Source organism: Trichomycterus rosablanca, chromosome 25, assembly GCF_030014385.1.
Source record: "Trichomycterus rosablanca isolate fTriRos1 chromosome 25, fTriRos1.hap1, whole genome shotgun sequence".
NCBI lineage: Eukaryota > Metazoa > Chordata > Actinopteri > Siluriformes > Trichomycteridae > Trichomycterus > Trichomycterus rosablanca.
The window spans coordinates 454,107-471,183 of NC_086012.1; the positions used below are offsets into that span (position 1 = coordinate 454,107).

The 17,077-nt window shown below is 44.8% G+C and overlaps 2 protein-coding genes and 1 long non-coding RNA gene across 4 annotated transcripts in view; 1 reads left to right on the forward strand and 2 right to left on the reverse strand.

Moving 5' to 3' along the window:
- The window catches only part of rpl7 (ribosomal protein L7), a 124,694-nt gene that overhangs the window by 62,468 nt on the left and 45,149 nt on the right, over positions 1–17,077 (reverse strand). The window contains exon 7 of one of the 2 annotated variants that reach the window (XM_062987910.1): positions 11,024–11,033. The exons of the other annotated variant lie outside the window; for it this stretch is intronic. The gene's annotated coding sequence lies outside the window, so the exon portion shown is untranslated. Of the gene's footprint in view, positions 1–11,023; positions 11,034–17,077 lie in introns of those variants that run through there. 2 annotated transcript variants of the gene reach the window in all.
- LOC134302725 (uncharacterized) lies at positions 6,101–6,830 on the forward strand. Its single transcript, XR_010007573.1, has 2 exons — positions 6,101–6,134; positions 6,214–6,830. It is a non-coding gene; the product is annotated as an uncharacterized LOC134302725 (long non-coding RNA).
- On the reverse strand, positions 7,544–15,666 carry crispld1b (cysteine-rich secretory protein LCCL domain containing 1b). The gene is made up of 15 exons (XM_062987907.1): positions 15,645–15,666; positions 14,539–14,851; positions 12,054–12,172; positions 11,760–11,892; positions 11,478–11,593; positions 11,217–11,317; positions 10,881–11,081; positions 10,702–10,762; positions 10,557–10,623; positions 10,153–10,283; positions 10,026–10,069; positions 9,146–9,218; positions 8,993–9,062; positions 8,766–8,899; positions 7,544–8,161 (listed from the first exon to the last, which is right to left on the reverse strand). The coding sequence occupies exons 2-15, from the start codon at positions 14,797–14,799 to the stop codon at positions 8,110–8,112; spliced, it is 1,563 nt and encodes a 520-aa protein (XP_062843977.1). The 5' UTR covers positions 14,800–14,851; positions 15,645–15,666; the 3' UTR covers positions 7,544–8,109.

Genomic DNA, 17,077 nt, shown 5'->3' on the forward strand with positions numbered 1-17,077 from the left:
ATTTCACCCTATTAGACCCTTTCATGCTATCAAAGCCCTGTTAGCAACACCAGACAGAAGCTTAATTGCCGGTTCAGTAAAAGTGCTGATCAGAGTCGCACTCCAGGGTATAAACACCAGAACACAACGGCTTCTGTATGAAAAATTCACAACAATTATAGCTGAGAGAAACAGCGGGTGCAGGGAGAGGCTCACTGACTCAAACAGACGCCTCTTTTACATCCCAAAATATGCCCACTGAACTAAACAAGCACCCGAATGACCCGGTCTCAACCCATTCTCAACAAATATGGTGCATGCTGATCTTCACAATCTTTACAACATCCACTGCAACAAAATCATTCAGTCCAAAAAAATGCTTCACATGGTTGCTTTAGACGGTCATATATCAGCCAAGACGCACCCTGTGGTGCAAACCCTCCTTTATTGATGATGTTCCCATATTCTAAGACAGTCGTACTCTGTCCTAGAGAGCTAAAGAGCCACGTGCATGCGAGTATTCAAACAAACCGGGCATGAGCCGCGCCCCGATTTCACTTAATCAGATGGTCTTGGTTTCCAAACTGACGATTAGCGGAATCAGTTGAAGCTCCTACGAGGTTGGTATGAAAACCTGCAGCTACCCTGATCAGCACTGTTCTAGATAGATAGATGGATGGGCGGGTTGGTTGGTTGGATAGATGGATGGATGTTGGATAGATACTTTATTAATCCTGAAGGAAATGAAGGATGATAAAGCCTTCGTACCTGCTTCTGGTTGGACTTTGGTTGGACGTTCTCTAAAATCACCATGTCATTAACCCTTTATGGGACGTTCTGAGATGGAAACAGTGAAAGGACTGATAGATTTTCTTCTAAAAGTAGCTCCAACGTCCCCCCACAAACCTGCCGGACACGTCACGTCCATAAAGGACCTCCTGGATCTTCTGTGGATAAACGAGACACAAGTAGAACCTTCAGCCGTGTTCTGGAGAAGATTTGGGTAGTAAAATAGTTATTCCTAACAGAAATGTATTCATATCGGTGCGTGGATTTAAAAATATCACAGATCTAACACGGCGTTCAGGAGAGCAATTACCCAGCAGAACGTAAACGCCCATGTCAACCTGCAGCGGTGTGAAGGTGTTGAGCTCTACCAGGCGTGAAGGTGCAGGGGGAAAAATAAGGGGGGCATCTCGATTAAGAGAGCAGCGAACACCTCAAACCCAAAAACCTCTGGAACTTCAACATCTACTGTACTGATCTTCTCATGATCTTGCTGCATCCTCAGATTATTTTGGTCTTCTGTGGTTTTCTGCAGAAATAGTGGACACCATTTCATTCCAAAATCCACTTGAGAGCCGACTGGCTGACAGTACAAGAACAACAAGGTCTGACTTCCGATTCCGATTCTTAATTAATCCCAAAGTGAGGTTAAGATTAAGGGTTTATGCAGACTAAACTCTTTAATCAAGTCTCTATGGATCATTTACCTCAAATTTGGAAGCATATTATTTATTTCTATAACTGATTGTGCAGTGGGTGTGGCTGGAACACCTGAACTCGTAGTTAGAAGGATTTAGAAGGTGCATACTTTCATCCTTCTGCAGCGACCTCTGCGCTTATAACCTGAGTTTAATGTTGTTAGGATGTGAAGAGAATCTAAATCACAGCCCGGTGTTCAGCACGGTGTTCAGCATGGTGTGTACTGGTGCAGTAACTGGTGCAGTAACTGGTGAACTTCTCATCTTTACAAAAAGAATATTCAATCACTGACAGTTCAGCAGCTCCTGAAAAATGTTCTCATCTCCCCGAGTCGTTAAGGTGGAACCAGAATGAATTTCTCACCGCGACTCGTTTCAGATCAGAGTTTCACTTTAGAACCAGAGGAAACGCAGAGATGCTTCTAAACGTCTTCATGGGTGAGAGGACGTCACGTGACTGCAGAGACGTTCATCAGTTCATTAGTTCATTAGGAACAGAACCAGAGAAACATGAACAAGGAGAAACATCAGAACCACGTTCATCACCTGCTTATAACCATAATACATTCTGATTCATTCATACTTACACTCATACATATATTCATTCATTCATTAACACATAAATTTGTTATTCATACATGTACCTATACATTTACACACATTCATTCATTCATTCATTTGTTTATTTTTTTGTTTAGGTATTTAATCATTCATTTATTTACTTATTAATTAATACATTAATATGTACATTTATTCATATATTCATTAATGTATTCACGTATTCATGCATTCATTCATTTATTTATTTATTCATTCATGTATTACTTTATGTATTTATCGATGTTAAAAGATCATTTAGGTTTTAACATCAGATGTGGCACAAACGTCCACATACTTTTGGCATTACAGTGAATATAAAGCCAGTCACACTTTTCCTCACTGTGTGTGTGTGTGTGTGTGTGTGTGAGTCTCCTGGTGTGTACCCCGGGGGCCACTGGGAGCAAAGCATGTCGGGTAAAGCAGATGCTGCCATCAAGAGGAGAGAATCAAATATTAAGCAGTGCAGGAGGGAGAGGAGCTGATAACAGTCCTCATCTGGATCATTAAAATAACATTTATTTACTCATCCTCATGGGGGGAGGTTCGAGTCTCACAGCAGCTCCAGCACAGGTAAATACAGTAAATAAAATATAAATAAATAAATAAAATAAAATAGTTATAATAAAAAATAAAATAATAAATAAATAAAAACACAAAATAAATAAAAAAAATAAATACATATATAAATAATAAAATAAAAATACATTTAAAATAAAAAAAATCTAATAAATAAAAATAAAATAAATTAAAAACTAAAAACTAAAAAAAGCAAATCAGTAACATGAAGGAAATTATCTATGATGCTTCCAATTTTGCAGTGACAGTTTAGGGAAGGTCCTTTCCTGTTCCAGCATGAGCGAGCTCTATAAAGACGGCTGTTGTTCTAGAGCTCACTGTCAGGCGTCCAGACACTTTTGACCCTGTTGTGTATATTGATGTGTTCTGGTTTGTGCAGGTTTGATTCCCTCTGTGTGTTGATGTTGAAACGTACACAGATTTTTGTTTGTTTTTTGGGGTTGGTGCCCCCCGGTGCCCCTGTGCCTTGGGGCCCCGGGGCCTCTCTGAGGTTGTACAGTACAGTTGTGGGTTGGTGTTTTTTTTAGGTCCTCATACGTGCCCGCTCTGTCCTCTCTGTTCTAACCCGCTGTGTAATGTAGGCAGATTAATTCCACGTGGCACAGTTGGGGGGGCGCAGAGTGAAACGAGACCCTCTGTGGTTCCGGCAGGGGGTCGGGGCCACGTTTCACCCCCCCGCGTAACCTCAGGAAACGCCGCTGCGCCTCTGATTGATGTGTTTGGATTTCTGACGGCGGCTGAACCGGTGCCAGCGCCAGGCCTCATCCCTTCACCTCAGATCTGTACTGTTATATCAGTATTAGCCTGGTCATGGTCGCTGTGACCACTTTCTTAGGCTGTATGGGCCAGTGATAGCTCAGTGGTTAAGGTACAGGACTAGTAAACAGAAGGTTCCCGGTTCAAGCCCCGCCACCACCAAGTTGCCACTGTTGGGTCCCTGAGCAAGGCCCTTAACCCTCAATTGCTCATCATGTTCCTCTCACTGTGTAAGACGCTTTGCATAAAAGCGTCTGCTAAATGCTGAAAATGTAAATGTATGGCCAAAAGTATTAAGATGCCTGACAGTCAGCTTGTCGGACGCCCCACAAGCCGCTCTTCTGAGAAGCTTCTCACCAGACATGGGGATTTGTGCCCGTTCACTCAAAAGATGGCAGGACTTGATGCTGGATTACACCTGATCATTAACCTCACTCAACACCAGTGGGATGAATTAGAACATTGATTGCAAACCTGGCCTGCTCATCCAACAAGTGTCTGACTTTAGGAGTTGAAATTCCCACAGACACAGTCAAAACGTCCAGTCAAAGCCGCATGGATGGACGTAGTTTTGTTACAGGATGTCCAGCTCAGGTGTCCAAAAACTTTTGGCCATCTGTAAAGGCTGTGGCCCAAAATCTTGTGCCAGCTGTACCTACTGTGGTGGGCAGGGTGCAGCTCACTCCCTTACGCGCTCATGTTAAACCAATTTTAAAGGGTTAAGGAAAAGCTGATGGTTAATTGGACAGTCAGTCGTTGGCATCGTCTGAACTGGTGAGGATGAGGCGCGGGCACGTCACCAGTCCCGTGCCATCCTCTCCTACCCTGGCGTCGTCCGGACAGGAACAAAGCGTCTCTTTTACAGCCGTTGGTGCTCTCTCAGCGTGGAAACTAGCCCGAGATGAAACGCAACACCGTGTTTAAACAGCAGTGAGGTCAGAGATGACGTGTTTCGGGGAGAGCGGTGGCCCCGGGCGCCTGGGCATTAAGGGGCACAGACTAAAAGTAGCCGGCGGCTTTGTTTACACGCTAGGAGCCGAGTACCCACACAAACACCACGGCCGGGGTGCAATGCTAACAGCGCCACACTGAGACCTGTGTGTGTGTGCCCTGTATGAGGAGTTCACGAGGGGTAAGTACACACACACTGAGGGGTAAACACTGCACCCTGTGTTGGCTTTGATCTCGATTCGGCTCGGATGCGCCACGCCTGGTTCAATGCCCACGAGTGAAGTGCATGTGCACGTGGTGAGAATTTATGCCAACGTTAATCGTTCAGGTTTATCTCATGCCAATGCCAGGAGGTGCACTATATGCCAAAAGTATGTGGACACCTTTTGGTCCTGTAGTTTATATTTTTAAGCTTATTAGGTGATGCCACCCTGAACAATGTCTGCATGTAGGTGGATGCCAGTGGAGGGCAGTGTGGGCACAGACTCTACTGTTAATGCATGATGCAATATGATGCATGTAGCGTGTGCGTGTGTGTGTGTATATGTGTGTGTGTGTGTGTGTGTGTGTACTCTGCTGGGGTCAGCGACCGGTGGGCACCGGGGGTCTGTGCCAACTCTCAGTGTGCTATTTTTAACCTGGTGGAAAATTTTGCACAGGTTTTTCAGCTTCATTGAGACATGCTGTGCCAGTGTGTGTGTGTGTGTGTGTGTGTGTTTAGGGTGCAAGGGGGGGAAGGGGGCACAGTTACATTTGGGGGTCAGTAAGGTTGAATTTGACCAAACCTGCAGAACTACAGAGAAAGAAACACACTGACGTGCTTTGGTTCATGGAACAGTCGTCTCTGTGTCAAGTCTACAATTCTGACTTTCCAGCAGCAGTTTAAGGAAGGTCCTGTCCTGTTCCAGCAAGAGCGAGCTCTATAAAGACATGGGCATCAAACAAATGCTGAATGGACACAAATTTCCACTGACATACTCCAATAATACGTCATCCTACACCTTTGAGAAGAGGGCGTGTCTAAATCCTCAGATCCCTTACAATGCTCCTGCTGAGGAGCTGATCAGGTAGGCAGAGGGATCAGGGCGGGTCAGCAGGTTCTAACACAGACCGCAGGCAGAGCCGGATTCCTCTCCATCGTTCCATCTTGGTTTTTGGGTAAGATGAGGGTGGTGAGTTCAGGCTGGCGCTGCCAACGCTCGCCTCCATGATTTGTGATCCGGGGAGTAAAACAGAAAGTCCAGATTTATTTGTGATTTGATATTTTTCAGAAGCAACAAAAGCACCATATAATCACATCGCTCTGCAACCTGACATCACCTGAAACTGAGACGCCTCGGAGCTCGGTCGCGTCGCCGCCCGTCTCTCCCCCTCCCGGGAACCCACGCGCCCGGTGTGTATTTAGAGCGCGGCCGTGGAATGAAAACATCCCGGAATAGCCGCGCTATTCGTGTGGCGCGGGGGTCGGTGTGCGAGCGTTTAGGTCGAGGCCCCCGCCGCAGCCCCGAGGCCACGCCACGAACCCGCTCGTTAAAGCCGCGCGTGGGAGCCCAGAGAAAATAAAGCTGACGGCAGGGTGGTGATTGTCGGTACGGCGGGTACGGTGTCCTCACGCAGAAGTGGACAGGATATTTCCAGCTGCAGCCGCCGGTCAGCGTGTAATCAGAAACCCGCTCATTTCTTGGGTGCGACGCGCTAAGATCAACAACGGCCCGGAATAACGCCGCGTAACAATAGATTAGCGCCGAGTGCAGACCCAACCGGGCCAGTTTCACCCTCATGTGTCAGGTACCCAAATACACCCAATAGTCCACCTCATATAGAGCAGCAGATCTGTGTGTTAACCCCCGGTGTTCCTGTCGCTCAGGGGTGTGTACAGAGTGTGTAACGAGGGTGTAACGAGGGTGTATGGAGTCACTTCCCGACAGTACGACCTGTGAGAACACCAGCGTGTGATTTTTGACGAGGATCTGATGCTTGTCACTTCAGTACGAAGACTCGGAGAGACTCTCAGCATCACACCATGATAAACGTTTGGAAAACACACACACACACACACACACACACAGTGTGGATACGATATGAATCGGTGTGTGTTAGTGAGGTGATTCAATTTCACTCCTTCATTCAGCAGCTCCAGCAAATAAACCAACCAAGAACCACAAAACATCAAACATCTCAGATCATTTTAATAAAAGAGCAGCAAATTTCACCTTCAGTCTGATTATTCAGGTACAAAAATAATAACATAATAAGAAGAATAACAAGAATAATAACTCATCAGTAGCTGATCTGATAATCGATTATATTTTGGGTTATTGGTTGGTTGGTTGATTTCGTGAAAAGAAACCGGAGCCACACAGTCACAGGACCAGGATCAAACCCAGGTCCCAGGATCCCACGCTAATGTGCAGCACCCAAACTAACAGCGGCACCCGTGATTCTGTTACACGCCAATTCAGCAATTAAAGAGGAAGTTTTTTTTCTTGTGTTATTTATTAATTAGGATCGTTTATGTGGAAATCCTGTGCAGCATTCGCTGACTGCTCAGATATCTGTTAAACTAGGTTTAAAAGTCCGTGTAGAAAGAGACGTGTAAAGAATTTCTGCAGGAATAACAGTCTGATATGTTATATCTTGTAACAAGATGCAAAAATGTTCAGGTAAGATAAAAAATATATAAGTAATGTATTATTTTTGGGGTGATGAGTAGCCTGAGGAACCCAAGAAACAAAGCACCCCAGCTGAGGATCAAACCTTTGATTACAGGACCCTCAAGCTGTGCAGCATCCACACTAAAGTTCTCTTTATGACATGAAAAGATATAAAAGCATATAAAAAAGCCCCTACAGTTCTCTTTATGATCTGAAAACATCACAGAAATTAAAAATGCCCCCGTTACGCAGTTCCACGAGCTCCAACGATCCTCTTAGCAAAAATAATTGAGGTTTTTTCTGTGCTGTATGATGCCCCGGCCCGCCAGGTATGAACATCACTACAGCAGCTGAGCACCACGAAGCTCTCGGGTTTAAACACTTCTGAACATGCGCTGTTATATAAATATACGTAAATATTTAAACACTTTAGTCGCTATAAAATCCTGTACATGTGAAATCTAGATGATCCTAAAACGAGAAAACGGTCAACAAAATAAAACCAGAAATCCAGAGAGGCCGAACGTTATCATTTATGTCCTCTTTCTCTTGGTGCTTGTAGCTCGATATCTGAACATGATGCATTATAGACCAGCGTGTAGGCGTGTAGGTTAGCTGTTTATACAGATTTAATCAATGTGTGTAGCCAGAGAGCTATTGAAGGAGCTACAGACGGGCAGGACTGGCACTTGGTCTCTAAATCATCAGCATCAAGGGGTTTGAAATGTTTCGGTGTATAAAACACAGATTTGAGATGCCACCAAAAAGCTACGGTGGACTTTAGGATGCATCTCGAGATCACAAGAGTCTTATTTTTTATTATTACTTATAAAAACCTTGATAACGATGATGATGATGTTCAGCCTCTGTAGCTCCAGCGTGACAGAATTATTAACAGTGATTTTATACACGTTATTTACAGAATAAAATCCACCCGAGGAAACAAACCCTGCAGGAATTCTTCTCACTTCAGCCTCGGCTCCAGGTTTAACGTCTTTATTTCCTGTCCTGAGGGTTTGTCTCAGTCCGGCGGAGCTCAGCGTGAGTGGACGTGTTGTTGTTGGCCGGTTCTCTCCGCGTGGTGGTCGGCGTGTCCTTCTCCGGCCGTCTCAGATCACGGCGAACACTCGGAACGCTCGCCCTCCCGCTGGGTTCTGCAGGCTGAAACAGAGAGAACCAGGATGAACGGATGCCGTTCGTGCGCCTTTGAACGGCGTGTTGATACGGTTGCTATGATGATGTAAACATTATATATAATACAGTAACAGATCTGAAGGTCGTGTGAAATTCCTGGATGCTGAAACCCACGTGTGAATCGTTCCTCAAACCTCCTGAAGGTCTGAAGATGTTCAGAGCTAAAATCAGAACTTCAGACGATCTGAGAAAGTTCAGGGATTTCAGTGACTGTTGCCTTTTCTGTGACTGAATGACTGCAGGAGACGTCTCTATAACATCACTTCTCTGTGCCCATATAAATAGGACTGGTTTGACTGCACCTATTGGACTGAGCCACCAGGAAGCTCAGCACAGATCCCAGATCAGTCAGGAAGGTCACGGCAGGTCCCGAGATTATGAGGTGCCAAGAGCATGGAACAGTGGTCGATTTGTCAAGTTAAAAGTCAAGGTAAATAAAGGGAATAAGGACCTCAAGAAAATCTGCTGGAACATGAGTGACACTGTCCACAGTCAAGCAGGCTTCATTTTTGTAGCTTTCAGCATGGGTTTAAGTTCTTGTGTTTGCAAACACACGGGTGTAGCTCGTTACCTCTCTGATGAGATTCGGTTCTGGTAGGAGCCGGTGTAGTGCTGCCTCCTGTCCACTGGCATCAGGTCCAGATACCCGCCGCTGTGGTTCTGGATCACGCCGGCGTGTAGCGCCGCCCGACAGATACTGGAGCTCTGGTTCATAAAGAGGAGAGAAACTCATCAGTTCAGTTCAGGGTTATAAAGTGTTTTTATTTTTGTTTCATGTGTGTATGCAGCAGGACTCACGTCTGAGTAGTAGCGTGTCCCGATCACGCGTGTGTTGCTGTCGTACAGACAGTTACGATGACAGTACAACCTGAGAACGATACAGGACGGGATTAATAACACGCCGGGACGCCACGGGGTTTAATATTAACGTTATAAGAGTCTCTCAGGGACCTGGGACAGTGTCGGACGGGTCGCCTGTACGGGCAGAACTGAGCCGCCGTCATCTCACAGCTCACCGCCTTTACTACAAAATACAATAATATACACATTTATTTATTTTATCTGTTTATTTATCTGTTATTTGTTTATATATTTGGCCTTAAAATGCCGTGACATATCATAAATTTAAAAAAATGATAATGATTAACTAAATGATTAACGTGATGGTGTAGAAATTCCTATAATGTCTAAATTATTATTATTATTATTATTATTATTATTATCATTATTATTTTAATTATTATTAGTAGTAGTATTAACATAATTTTGTTTATTATTATTATTATTATTTTATTTATTATTATTATTATTTTATTCATTATTATTGTTTTACCTGTTATTATTATTTTAATTATTATTATTATTATTTTTATTATTATTATTATTTAAAGATCTGAGGTGGCACAGTGGCTGGGTGGATAGTACTCTTGCTTCACAGCAAGAAGGTCCTGGGTTCGCATCCCAGGTGGAGCGGCCCAGGTCCTGTCTGTGTGGTGTTTTGCATGTTCTCCCCATGTCTGTGTAGGTTTTCTCTCACAGTACAAAAGCATGCAGTCAGGTTCATTGGAGCTACATACTAAAGTCTCCCTAGGTGTGTGTGTGTGTGTGTGTGTGTGTGTGCTCTGTGATGGACTGGAGACCTGACCTTTTTTTGCTTTTTGCCCAGAGAATTGGACCCACTTTGACCCTGACCAGGATAAAATGTTGGTAAAACAGACACTGAATGAATAAACACGTTTCTAGTTTGTATCTCGATCCATGTTGTATGAAAGTGTCCCAATAATTAACTGAATAAACATGTGGACACTGAGATGATCCTCCGTTTACTGACCTGTTACCGTAGACACGGTGAAGGCGTTGGCGCTCGTGTTCCTCCTGCAGGGGAACAAAAACAACAACCATCAGAAAGGAGCGACCTCCCCCCAAATCACCAAGAGGATAAAATCAACCAAACTCACGCCTGAGTCTGAACTCCGTTCCTGTAGGACCTGCTGAAGCGCGATCGTCTGCCCACTCTGGTGATGTCCAGCCAGCCTCCATCGTTATCAATAATCCCAGCATGCAACGCTGCACCACAGATACTGGATTGCTGAGGAAGAAAGCATCATTATGACATGAACATGAGCCGCGGTGGTTATTACATTTATATTATATCTTATTTACAGTACACACACACACACGTGATCTGAGTGGAACACATAGTCCTCTCTGTTATGAGAACAGAAGTGGGAGCATCATGATGTGGGGCTGCGTCTCTATAAACAGTACAGGGCTTCACATGTCACAGAAATGCTTCAATCCCACAATGCAACAGATTCGGATCATTAATCATGTATAATATAGTGTGATGAAGGTCACCCACCATGTCGTAATGTCCCGAGCCGATCACTTTGCCGTAGCCGTATAAGCAACCCGGTGGGCATTCGTACCTGTTAGTAAGAAGCGGGAGTGTGGATCAGAATCACGTGGATCACAGGAGATCAGGTGATCAGGGTTTGATGACGTACCTGTTGCAGGTGGTTCCTTTACACCGATCCCGTAACCTGGTATCACACTCCACCTGCTGGGCTGCAAAACAGAACACGAGCAGGTAAAAAAACAAACTGACCCACACCCACTCTACCCGCTGTGCCAACTGCAATCCGACATGTGTGTGTAGCTTGAACAGGAAGTTAAAATCTCTTACACATTTGCTCGGTGCTGCTGACGTCGTTCTCTTCCAGGCCGCGGTTATCGGGTGCTGCTGGTTGCGTTGGCACCGATGTTGGCACTGTGGTTGGCACTGGTGTGAAGTAGTAATCAGCGGGTGCAGACGACTGGCTGTGTGATGGCTCCGGCTCTATGTAGTTACTCTCCTCAGGTTCTGAATATCTCTGACTGCCATCGTCTTAAAAAATATATAATAATAATAATCAGTCCCCCGTACACCATCGAGGTCTCGAGTAAAGGAACTGGCTATGACTAAACTGGAAGAAAATGCAGAATAAAAAAAGTAAATAAAGACTGGAGCGTGTGTTCTTACCTTTATAACACAGGTTGTCTCTGCAGCCTCCACCGTAACTGGCTGGACACGCCGAGCACGGACGGCCGTGTTTATACGGCGCATGACCCCACCAGTTCCCCCTGTATCCAACACAATACCAAAATATACATAAATCATAATAAACACTTGATGTAAATGTAAAAATTAACTTGTGACACTAGAGAACTCAACCACGTCCCTCCTGGACTTCAGTCTCAATAATCCCAGAATATAAAACCCTACTTGGGTTCGTTTACTTACGGGGGTGAGTAATTACACACCAGGTACACGGCTTTGGCCCAGATCATTCCCCAAACGTTCATGTTGTAACACACGTTGATGGCGCAGCCGATTTTATTACTGGTGGCCCAAACCAACTGCAAACAAGAGACCAGATCAATCGATCAAAAATCACATTTATTTATTCAGAGCTAAATCATCAAAAACCTGCAATAAAATGTAAATATTAGAATACAAATGTGTGTAGTGTGTGTAGTCTGTGTGTACCTGTGTGTGTAATGTGTGTAGTGTGTGTGTGTGTACCTGTGTGTAGTGTGTACAGACAGGACCGGAGCACCTATAGGGACAGTGGGGGTTACACTCCTGAGGATAGGGGTAACTAAAGTACTGAACCTCATCGTACCACGCCTGCACATGAAAGGTCGGAGGTCGATCCCTGAAAAAGTCCAAAGTAAAGAGGGAACATTTTACTGGTGCTGCAGGGTTCGAAGCCCAAGCGGTGCTATCACCCGGTCAGGCGTCTGCACAGACGTGATTGATGTTTACTGATTGTTTGGACATGAACAGAACACGAGAGGGTGAAGAGTCGATGCCGACCTGCCCCAGTGCGCCCCCAGGTTCTGACCGATCTGGGTCAGGAGGTGAGAGGGTCCATGCTGCCACAGGCACGTATACGCCCAGTCCTCAGCACTGCGCTCCAGCTCGGTGTCCCACACCTGATACACACACACACACACACACACATTTTACACACTAATGTCTAGTGTCCACAGTTAGCCTGACTGCATGTGTTGTGTGAGGAAACCCACACAGACACAGGGAGAACATGCAAACTCCACACAGAAGGAATGATAAGAATTTGAACCCAGACCCTCCTTCTTCGAGTCTCAGCAGTGTTTTATTAAATCGTTGTGATTGTACATCAGTTCATGGCTGTTTCATCGCTCGGTTGGTCAGACAGAGGTCAGAACTGGGACCTGCGGGGTGTAAGTGTTCCCACAGCACCACGTCTGGACAAAGAGCTTTGTGTCGGAACCCAAACTGGGCTCTGTGCTGCTGGTAACTACGTTCCGCTGTTAGATAATTGTACAGTGATCACGTGTAGCGCTGTACAGAACGCCTGTAATTACTAATGTGTTCCATGTGCTCAAGTCCCTGAAACAGCAACGCTCCGTTACATTTACGTCCATTATTGCAAATCATGTTGCGTTAAACGAGTTCTGCGTAAGTTCATATGATAACTTTAATGTACCAGGAGTCGAGAGAGAACGGTCCGGGCGTTCCACGGCATCAAGCGTCCATGAACGCAGCACAGAGTCTCGTTCTGCTCTTACGGTTCTGCCAGCGGTTCTGCCGGCGGTGTTTGGCTTCCTGCCCGTCTTCACTCAATGAAATCCCTCATTACTGTCAGTCAGGCCGAAATACGAACCCTCGGTGACCCACTAGGGTTCCCGTCAAGAGGAATTACGCAGAATCCTCTGAGCAGCGGGTGCTTTCATGCGCCTCTTTTTGGGGCCTCTTGAGATGGTTAGATTTGGTTTGGTTAGATACAGAAGGACAAGAGGAGCACTTTGGTCTCCATCAGAACTGATCCACCTGCTACTAACTTCTCACTATCTTCACCCTGGTCAGGGTCACTGTGGATTCGTGCTCACTTGCAAACCCCACCATCAGGGAATGCACCTTGGACATTGAAAAACACACTCGGTAACACAAAACCAGCTGCAAGTGATGCAGAATCCAGTCTGAGAATAGAACTGAGGGTCAAGGGTCCTGCTCGAGGGCCCATCACTAACCATCTGGGAGCGTTTAAACTCTACAGTCACCAGGGCAGAAGCTAAAACTCTGAGCTACCACTGTTTCTTTATCCCAAATCTGTAATAAAACAAACACCGGGCCTGTGGTTTGACCTCCAGCAGTGAGGAAATTGGAGGGAATTGGAGATGACAACACTTGGAGCGAACTGGACCTGAGACTACGTTGGACTGTACTATAAGATCCGATGACTCTCGTAATCTCCGAACGTGAACTCTTCACCTTTGACACTCAGTGTTTGGTCTCCATTGTTGGCAGCGACATTTTGATGTGATGCCATGGACGAGCGTTTTGAGGAGCAGTGTGTGATGTTTGCTGAAGGCCCTCGGCTCCAGGAACCGAACGGACGGAGGGGAGCGCTGGCTGGAGGCCAGAAACATCATGAGATTTTCGACTAATAAACGATTGAGGGCAGCGCTGACGCCTGGCGGTTCTAAAATGTTTACATTAGACCACAAACGTTCACAAAGTTCAACATGTTTTCTTCCTGCTGTAGTGGCGTGAAACCCGAGCGCTGGTTCAGACAGGTGAAGGGATCACGCCGACAGTGATGGACCTTTAATGGATGGACAACAGCACAGGTATTGAGTCACGCCGCTTAAACTGGTCACCTCAAATTAAGATGATGACTGGATGAGCAAGAGATGACCGATCTCTAATAGATCATCATTTAATCTCATGATCTCTAACAGTGTGAATCACCTCTGATCAGATCTTTAACTGGATCTGTATGATCTCTGACTGGATCTGTATGATCTCGAATTAGATCTGGATGATTTCTAGCTGGATCTGGATAATCTTTTATCAGATCTGTGTGATCTTTAACTGGATCAGAATAACTTCTAATCAGATCTGTAAAGTCTCTAACTGGATCTGGATGATTTCTTATCAGATCTGTATGGCCTCTAACCGGATCAGAATCACATCTAATCTGATCTGTATGATCTCTGACTGGATCTGGATGAGCTTTAATAATGATTTATACTTGGATCTGGATATTTGTACCAGGATGTAGATAATTGTTATTAATTGTTGGCTTCTGTTTGGATCTGGATGAGTTATAATTGGGTAAAGATGATTTCTGTGTTGATCTGGATGTCCTTGTAACCAGGTGATCTTTAACTGGATCTAAAATATCTCTTCCTGGATCTGGCTGATCACTAAAGAAACCACCTTCACCACATTCCTCCACATTCTAGTGATACCTCACCCCATCAGCCCATCACTGAAACCCTTCATGATGTTAAATTCTGCTCTTATTTCTCACCATGTACTCCATGTTGGACGCCGGGGGGTAGACCTGTCCCCTGAGCTTATTGTGCAGGTCCAGGATGAGCTGCATGTCACTCTGAGAGATTGCCCTCTTGCCCCTTGGCTTGGACGCCCACCACGAGTCGTCCTTGTCCATGTACTTTCCCAACATGGCCTCCAGGTGTGTCGCATTAGGGACGAACATGGTCAAACAACCTTGTAGGTAAACGAGGAGCAGGACAAAACTGCTGAACCAGTACTGACTGACGTCCATCATCTCCAGCAAAAACCTCAAGTACACCAAACCCAGTGTGACTTTTCTTCTTCACCTGTAGGAAAGGTAAGAAAGATAAATTAGCACTGCTGAGACTCGAACCCAATAACAGATGCTTAATCTAACTAAATAAACACAGCTACCAACTGGCCTTATGTCTAAACAGACATGGTTGTCTATGTCTAATGGGGAATGGCTGAAGCATTGCAATGGATTGGTGCCGTTTGTTTCCCAGTGGAGCCCTACCGACCACAACCTTACCAAGATATACATTTTATGAAAATGAAATTTATGTAGCTCATTTCCAAATCACAAATCACCCCTACACAATAAAACACAAATAAATCAATATATTTATCTGAAAATAAAATATGTCCATGAGTCTCTCGAGGTTGTGCCAGCACCACAGCCTAAATACCAACAAACCTGCAGGGCTGAAGAATGTGGGTATAGTTTTAGGTTAAGTAAAATGAGCTAAAAGATCAGAATGAACAAAAATGAATATTAGTTTTTATTCCTCTCAGCTTTTGAGTGGTGTTTATTCTTTCTTCCTTTTAGCAGTTTCAGCATTTTGCACATGTGGGTTTATTATTCAGCTCTGCAGAAAGAGCGTCAACACACACGTGTAAGGTTTTATGTGTGTGTGATTTGCAATAAAAATGTGCAAAAATGTGCAAAATGTCATCCATCTATGTTCAAAGTAAAAGCATCAAAGCAACATCAAACATCTGCACAATTGTAGTGCGTTTTAAATGCATGAATGAAGCTCGCATCTATAAGCGTGCAATAATTAAATCATATAGAAATCTATAAACACAGTATAATAAGTCATAGAGCTGCAGTCTGACCTGACTGGATGCTGAAGAGCATTTATTCCTGCAGTAGGTCTCCAGTACTAGGTACTAGATGTTCCTCCTGTATGTATGAAGGTGGATCAGACCTCACCAGTACCGGCCGCGTTTAACACCGGAGCGCCGCCGCTTCCTCTTATACCCAGTTAGGCGGGACTTCAAAACCCCTCCCAGCACCCCTAATACCCCCCAAACATCTACAGCTTCACCCAGTCAGATCCACTGCAAAGGATTTAGGATTTAAAACTCCAACAACAAATCAAACTATTATGTCATTTTTACAAACAGCTTTATCCTGGTTGCGGTCGCGGTGGATCTGGTCTCTTCCCAGAAACCCTGGGCACAAGTCAGACACAAACTTTGTACCTAATAGGTGTTTTCGTAGTGAGGGTGCCTCAAAGGTCAAGGGGACTGGGGACCTATGATCAAACCACTCGTTCAAGCACTGTCTAGGAAGGATTTGGCATGTTCTCCTGGTGTCCACGTGGGTTACCTCCCAAAACATGTCATGCTCCCGATTGTGCGTCCATTGCTTTTGGGTCGGTTCTAAAAGCTCCTCGAACCTGTTGAGGGTGGAACTCAAGATAATTAGAACTGTAGGGAAAAACCCTTAAAAAGCTAAAGGGGGCGACAAATGAATTTAAAATAGTCCATTTCTACAGATGAATGGGGTGGAGGAGGGTGTTTAAGAGTACAGTCAGTAATTGTTTGCCTACACAGCGCACATGTAAAAATGTGACTCCTTATACAGCAGCAAGTGCATGTAATTTAAACGTGTTCTTTAGTCTCATGCTGATTTTCATACCGTTTCTGAATGTGAGGTAGAAATGTGTTGGCAGTAGAGACACTAGGTGGCAGTATTGGGTGGGTTTTCTTAAAGTGCTCCTTCAAATACAGGGGTGTCAAACTCGGGTCCTGTAGGGTCACGGCCATGCAGAGAGCTGTGGTTTCTCTACTCAAACCCACTACTACTGTATTTAATCACCAGTGGTGGATTTCTGAGACTCGAACCCAGGACTCAGCAGTAGTGGACTAGCTGGACAGGGTTCTGTGTCCCAGTTTGGGAGTATGAGGCCTAACACAAGCTTTTACTGGGACACATGAAGACAAGAGTCTCTTGACGTAACATAATAGTGCAGATTTACAGGAGGCCCTGTTCTGTATGTACAGTTTAAGTTCACAGACGTCACATAGAAATGTTCACAAATCCTGGTAATAACCTTCTAATGATCTAATCATCGTCTTCCAATTATTTTACATCCATTCCATGACTTCATCAGCTCGAATGGAACCCCCATAATGGCCTGAAGGATTAAATTAACATCTAGCATTCACGTCAGGAGTGGAACCACAAGTCACTCTGATCAGCCTTTATTTCCTTTTCAAAACAGCAGAGAAAATTGTCAAGCTAACAAGCGTGTAGGATTTAA